Genomic DNA, 7,106 nt, shown 5'->3' with positions numbered 1-7,106 from the left:
TTTGACACAATAAGCAGAAATCTCAAGGCAAAAAGTGACATATCCCTTCAAGATCAATGGGCTTCAGGAGGTACAAAAAGATGGTATGACCCTTTGTGTGTTCCTGCACTGCATCAAGCATTGCTCAAAAGCCAACCTCATCAGTTAGCAGTTTCATGGGTAAACTGGCTGGTGTTTCAAACTTCCAGTGTAGATGAGAGAGCATGAGATTTGAAGTCATAGTCTTCACAGCACTTGCAATATCTCAAACAAAGGCCTTGAATGAACTGTCAATTGTGAATATGAATGGATTGCACTGAGTGCTCTTGTCATATACCAGATCCGACCGCTCCGATACTGATATCCGCTCCGCTTTCCGACCCTCTCCGCTCTGTCCTATCACAAACCCGCATTCCACCCTACGCTTCCGCTCAACCGCTCAACCGGTCCCCTTCCATAAACCTCTCCATTCAACTGGATCCTTTTCCCCTTATAGACATACGCTTTCCCCTTCGGTACATAGACTCTTACTTCCGGATCACCGGTAAATCCAATTACCGCCCAATCACTGATCCAACGCATACATACTGATATCCGCTCCGACTTATGTCTTTGCCTATGTAAGGTACTTACAAACTATATCCTTGATACATAGCTTTACTACATAGTTATCCTGATCACTGCCTCACATAGAAAGTATATAACATATCCTGTACTTAGATATTTTCCCTTAGTCTTAATATTACTTGTCTTCTTGCAGTTACATCTTGTGAGAATTCTCAGTAGGACCTTGCCTCCTCTGGACACAAGTCTCAACTTGTCGTCACCTCCGACCCTCTGATCCTCCGCTCCTGACTTAGAGCCATGCTCTAAGTCTTTTCCATATACTCCGCCCCTATCCAATATTCTCCCTTGTCCCTCTGCATCATCCCCCGCCTTCTCCACCTCTGCCAAAACATTCCCATTGCTCCTATCCACCCTCCACATCAACCCCCATCTTCTCTGCTCCGCTCCTAGTCGGCCCGCCGCTAGCAGCTCTTACTCCCCGACCCTCAAAGTGGACCGAAGCGGTCCATTTGTCCTATTGTCAGACAACGTCGGACCCACTCCAAATTCGGGGCACATACTCGGCTAAGGGCACAGCGCAAGAGCTGAAGCCAAGCCCCAACCCCTCTGCCTCTTGAGCCGGCACAGTACCTAACAGCTCTTCATGACTGTGACCATGTTTGATTTCTTGCTGCAACCTGGCTGCTGGGAGGTGGTTTCAATGTGGAGATAAGCCCACACAGATAAAACTGTGGTTGATGATCCTCATCATCAGATTCAAAGACAGACAGTTTATTGTGTTATCCTTGACTTGTCTTAGCTTTTTTTGCCTTCACACCCTTGGATTTGCTGCTTGGAGCTTGTACCTGGTCACCTTTGTCTTCACCTGCTGAAGGAACATTGACCTTTCACTTACAACCTATCTGGGGCCTGTTGGCAGCCTTTGTTGGCCATGAATTGTCAACTACAAGCTCCTCCAAGTCATTGGGTGCAAACTTGTTGATAAATATAAAATTTACAGCAGCTCATATCCTGGATAAGGACTATGCCAACTCATAGCACCAACATAGCAGACACTCACAAGGTTCCCAGGCAGTTTGCAAACTATCAGAGAGGAGCTGATCGTGCTCATTCTCAGACTCCAGCATGACAATACTATCTTTGTGTTGCGTACAGATGAATCAGGACAGGAGGACCGATGTGAATGACATTGACTAGGTATGAGCACAATGAGCAGTCGTTCAGCCAAGTGACCACATGAAAAGGTTTCAAACCAATTTCTTACTCTATTCCTACTTTACCCGTAGTTAAAATAAGTGCACCAGCGTCGTTACATCTCAGTCTCTTCCAGATACTGAGATGTAATCCTTACAGTTTTTTTCCCTTCTCGATAACGAGCTAATGTACCATTAGAATACATTCTTTGTCTAGGTACTATCCACGTACACTGAGTCTCTTCCAGATACTGAGATGATACATTCTTTGTCTAGCTCATCTCTCCCCATGCTCATCTTCCTATCATCTTGATACTTTGGAAGGTGTTTGTGACATGCTGATAGAAAGTCAGGTCTCATTCAGACCATAGACATAAGACAGTGTTATCCAATGAAGTGGGTAAGGAATACAGGAGCACTACTACTGTGTATATAGGGTGAGTTAAAGTTCAGGAACTGTATAATACCAAGCCACAATGTGCTGACTAAGTGAGTGAACGATTCCAATTCCAACACATACCTCGTGCATAAGATATCTATATGATGTAGTTTTGCAACATGAAACTATGATACATCTGAAATAGGCAGTTTTCCAAATTCGGACGGGTATGAAAAAAAAACGACCAATCTCATTATTCTTGAAAATTGCTGTAACTCGACTCTACTTTATAGAAATAGATGCTGTACAGCACATTGCCGCATCAGCTTCAGGCCGTGCCTCTGGTTCCAGCACACTCGATTCTTATTGTTATCCACTCATCTGCTCCACTCAGTGGAAGCTCAATACCAAGACCATCCAAACGCACCTCCCGTCCACGACAGAAGATGCATCCCCATAAATTAAGCGCGTCCCGAACCCAACTATGTCCACCCCCACCAGTCATCTTGCAGTCCAAACCTCACTCCATGAACGACGTCCAATAAGTCACACACGTCACACTATACGGTCTGCAGTTAACATGTCGGACATAGGAATACGCATCAGGGCATCAGGGCTGATTTCATGCCAGAGATGGCGGTGCATTCGCGTGGCGAGAATTGCAAGAATGATGAACTGAAAACTGTACATGGGTGTGTTTGAGAAGTTGTTAGTAGGAATGTACACCAAAGTGTGGAGGTGCATACTCGTGCAGCATGGCGTGGTATGCATACTGGGGGGTGCAGAACATCAACGGCTCGATTATAAAGGGCCTCGGGGGATCACATACATTGAGGAACAGCGACGTGAAGATATTTGCCACCGAGAAAACTTTAGGAACGAGAATGATCATGTATATGAGCACGGAAAAAGGGTTGGCGTGTGCATGTGCTGACTCACAAAGACCACATGCATAGTAGAGTATGTTATGTTTCAGCACGACAACATACAGATGGCTGTTGGTCCCCCGCCAGTTCTGTATGGCGCGTATGAGTGTGAGGATCATGAGTCCTGAGGAGAGCGTCTATTAACGCGCGCTTGTAGATATGTATACCCCTGGTCACCTACCAAGTTCGAGCACGGACGAGAGGAGAAACGGTATGAAGAGCTGGACACTGTCCGAGCTCTGGTAGCAGCCTGTGATACCCGGTATAGGGCTGGTCGCATCTACGAAAGTAGAAGGAATGTATGAGTTGTGGTGGAACTCCAGGGGGAAGGGGAGAGGACGCACATGATGCGGAAACAGTATTGTCAAATGCAATGCTAATACCTGCTACGACAAAAGCCTGACTTGTGCATCTATCATGATCTTAGATATGATAAGCGCATAGGGACTCACGAGAAAGGCGGACAACATGACTGCAAGTACGATTCTATTGTTGTCCCAGAGCGCATATATTCTGAGGATGAAAAAGCCTAGATGAATCGGATGAGAAACACAAGTGTGTTGCAGGTCGAAGGAGAGATACATTCGGAGCAAATAATCGATAACATGCTGAGACCTGTGAGAGGAAAGGGGAGCCTTCGGTAAGAACGCCGATGCATGCATGTATCACGCACGTACCTGAGCAAATATTTTCCAATGTCCGGCATTCCTGGCGAAGTCAATGCGGTAAGCGTCATTCATCTGTCAGCAAGTCCACGTCGCATGTTCACATACACCTAGGTTCTTGTTTGGGGTGAAGCTCACTAAACCACAACATGTTAATTCACCATTAGCGCGATGGTGAGAACTGAACGCACGATATAGATTCATGGTGAGTGGGAGAAAGGGGAGATGCCGTGTAACGATGTAAAGGCCTTTTACTTTGGTCCAACGCGACCGAAGCAGAAATATCCACTTTCAAGTTGAACGGCGTGTTATGATCGATATGAAAAACCATGAAACACATTACCTCCTGGCGAAGGGAACATACATAATCATAGGTCTGGATAAGCAAGTTAGACAGCGGACGGGAACGCATCGGAACAATCCCACCCAGAATGTCGTCAACGACACTGAGCTGCATTAGAACAAGCTTATGGAAGAAGCGGTTCAAACAGTACGCACCATACATATACTGGTGCCACAAGGACCATCTACCATTATCCACAGCCCTATGATATCGACAAGAAAGAGACGCACAGTGAAGGCCTGCAAACTCGTCGCGGCTGCGATATCGTTAGATGAATACTCCATCGTCAGACAAAAAAAAGGGGTTCGCGCACGACAGATAGGCTGATCATGCAACTTCTTATCTGTTAATTATGAATTAGTTGTCAGTGACGCGTGTGACGACCCATCAAGAAACAAGATGCAAATTGCAGCCACCGGTAATCTAATGATCATGATCTCGAAGCACTTCACTGCCTGAAAGTACCAAATTATTAAATCGACAAAAATACTTGCTGGCTGCGGTCCAAGAACGTGACTGCTTGGCACAATCCATAACTGGAAATATTGCTCACTCTCAGCACTGCGTACTTGCTTGACATCCTCTGTGAAGATTAATACCAAGTAAGTATCCCGCCCGCCTGCAATCCTCCACAGAACGATGTGCCGGTCTCGAGACCAGCAATCCCTCAGAGGCTCCTGATTTGAGCAGGCTCCATACGGCGCGGTATCTCATTTCGTTCCACACTGGCATCAGACTCTTCCTATTCATTACTCTGCTCCTTTTTGATCGCAGGAGTCGTGCACGGGAACACCCAAATATTTGGTGCCCAGGCTGTTACTTACGTGGTAACTCTATCACGAATCGCAACATCCTAAACTACAGAGCCTCACTCATCTCAGTTATCAAGCATTACTTTTTCATGTCACCTTTTCTTCCGAAAGGTTCCTGTTTGCATCAGAGAATTTCTTCGTCCCTTGTTGAGCGTCACACTTATTCAAACAGTGAATGCATTGTCGGCTGGGATGCTGTTGGACCTGGGCGTAGTTAATGCCAACGAAGCCACCAGATACATAGCCTGCTCCCTCGAGTTTCGTGCTTATGATTACAGCACACTCAAATCCTGACCGTCATCCACTCAGCGACCGCCGCTCACATTGGGAGCTAGATCACTGTATCGATGTTAAACTGACCATCTCTATCCAAACGCACCTCCCACCCACTCTCACGGCAGAACATTCCTCCTGAAGCTTGTGTATACCGACTCCCGGATCTGACCAAGCTCATCTTCGCTGCCACCTCGCAGTTGAAATTTCACTTGATGAATGACACCGAATAAGCTGCGACAAGGCATTACATCGTACCGACCGCAGATGAGATGTCGGTCAGAGGAATACACATGAAATCTGACATGAGGGTGTCAGGGCCATGTGCATGCCCATTGATCTGCCAGAGCTGGAGATGCATGCGCAAGGCAAGAATCGCCAAGATGATAAACTGGAAACTGTATTTGGTGGGTGTGTTGTGAGTAGGAATGTGTAGAAGGATTTTAGGAGTGCGCACTTACTCTCGAAACATGGCATGGTACTGGTACTGGTGTGCGAAATATCAATCCATCAGTAATACAGGGCATGAGTAATTCACGCACATCGAGGAGCAGCAACGTAAGGACGTTCAAGGTCGAGAAAACTTTCCGAACAAGAACCATCTTCGATGAGCACAGAAACTTCCTGACGATAGATGCATGTCCTGACTCACACAGACCGCATGCATAGTAGAATATATTATGCTTCACCAGGATGGCGTATATAGGGCCGTTGGCCGACCGCCAGCTCTGTATGGCACGTATGAGCGTAAGGGAGAGGAGTCCTTGGAGAGCGTCTGTCAGCGTGCGTCTGTGTATGTCTGCTCCCCACGACACACCAAGTTCAAACGCAAACAATATAATAAACGGGATGAAGAGGTCGGCACTGCTCGAGCAACCTGTGATGTTCGGGATCGTGCTTGTCGGATCTGTGAAAGTGGAAAGTGAAAGTGTGAATGGCGTTGAAACGCCAACGGGGGAGAGACAGTGCGTACATGGGGTGGTGGCATTAGCGGAAAAGGAAGTAATGATAGATGCTACGAGGACAGCCTGACTGATACATCTATCACGAGCTTGGGTGGGGTGAGGGCATAGAACTCACAAGAAAGCCAGTCAGCATGATTGCAAGTACATATCTATCGTTGTTCCAGAGCGCATATGTCCGGAGGACGAAAAAGGCTGGATGAATGTGATCAGGAATGCGCGTATGTCACGGAGAAAGGAGATATACATTCGGAGCAAGTGACTGATATTATGCCGAAAGCTGTGAGAGCGCAGCGCTCAGCCTGAGCAATGACGTGCACATACTATGTACCATACACGTACATAAATCAAGGTTGATCAAGGTCTGGCATTTCTGGCGATGACATGCAGTAAGCAGTCAGTAAGTCCACAGTACGTTCACATACACTGAGGTTCTCGGTCGGGGTGAAGTTCGCTGAAAAACCACATGTCAAATCACAGCGACGTGTGCAGTGGAGTTGAACTCACTGTATAGATTTGTTGTGATGAGGAAAAAGGGCATGAATCGTGTAACGATATAAAGGACCTTTACCTTGGTCCAGCGCGATCCGAGCAGGAACGTCCACTTTGAATCACATACCATCAATGTCAAAACGAGGCGTATGATGAACAAATGCAATACCTCTTCGTGAAGTGAACAAGCATAATCATAGGTCTGTACAAATAAGTTTAACAGCAGACGGAAAGATGTCAGGACAAGCCCACCCAGAATGTGGCCATCGACGCTGAGCCGCGTCAGGACATGAAGGAAGCAGTCCAGATGGTTACGCACTGCTTATGTACTGGTAGTACATGGATCATCTATTATGATCAAATGTACTCGCATCGACAAGAAAGAGACGCACTGTGTAGGTCTGGAGACTCCTCGCGGCTGTAATATCATCAGCCGAATACTGCATCTGCATTCGGTCGGGAGGCAGAAGGGTCTTGCGCACGAGGGATGCACATCGTGCACCTTCTTATCTTAA

At 46.8% G+C, this 7,106-nt stretch overlaps 2 protein-coding genes across 2 annotated transcripts; both read right to left on the bottom strand.

Moving 5' to 3' along the window:
- Positions 1 to 1,325: 1,325 nt before the first annotated feature.
- EDB91DRAFT_1336797 (uncharacterized protein) lies at positions 1,326 to 4,555 on the bottom strand (the record flags this gene model as incomplete). Its single annotated transcript, XM_041325550.1, has 21 exons — positions 4,469 to 4,555; positions 4,283 to 4,395; positions 4,208 to 4,217; positions 4,136 to 4,155; positions 4,053 to 4,085; positions 3,901 to 3,997; positions 3,818 to 3,846; positions 3,722 to 3,752; positions 3,627 to 3,659; positions 3,497 to 3,573; positions 3,389 to 3,443; positions 3,226 to 3,324; positions 2,948 to 3,168; positions 2,865 to 2,890; positions 2,680 to 2,800; positions 2,546 to 2,623; positions 2,260 to 2,275; positions 1,972 to 2,077; positions 1,607 to 1,739; positions 1,442 to 1,520; positions 1,326 to 1,411 (listed from the first exon to the last, which is right to left on the bottom strand). Exons 2-21 carry the CDS (start codon positions 4,334 to 4,336, stop codon positions 1,326 to 1,328), a joined length of 1,404 nt encoding a protein of 467 aa, XP_041176884.1. The 5' UTR covers positions 4,337 to 4,395; positions 4,469 to 4,555.
- A 701-nt stretch (positions 4,556 to 5,256) lies between these two features.
- EDB91DRAFT_1336796 (uncharacterized protein) lies at positions 5,257 to 7,054 on the bottom strand (the record flags this gene model as incomplete). Its single annotated transcript, XM_041325549.1, has 14 exons — positions 6,911 to 7,054; positions 6,761 to 6,863; positions 6,607 to 6,703; positions 6,525 to 6,553; positions 6,442 to 6,472; positions 6,347 to 6,379; positions 6,218 to 6,294; positions 6,111 to 6,165; positions 5,955 to 6,044; positions 5,790 to 5,900; positions 5,680 to 5,720; positions 5,599 to 5,624; positions 5,396 to 5,535; positions 5,257 to 5,348 (listed from the first exon to the last, which is right to left on the bottom strand). The coding sequence occupies exons 1-14, from the start codon at positions 6,937 to 6,939 to the stop codon at positions 5,257 to 5,259; spliced, it is 954 nt and encodes a 317-aa protein (XP_041176883.1). The 5' UTR covers positions 6,940 to 7,054.
- Positions 7,055 to 7,106: the final 52 nt, after the last annotated feature.

Source organism: Suillus paluster (assembly GCF_016628075.1).
Source record: "Suillus paluster strain FC165 chromosome Unknown EDB91scaffold_28, whole genome shotgun sequence".
NCBI classification, from domain to species: Eukaryota; Fungi; Basidiomycota; class Agaricomycetes; order Boletales; family Suillaceae; genus Suillus; species Suillus paluster.
This window is presented reverse-complemented; position numbering and strand designations above follow the sequence as displayed.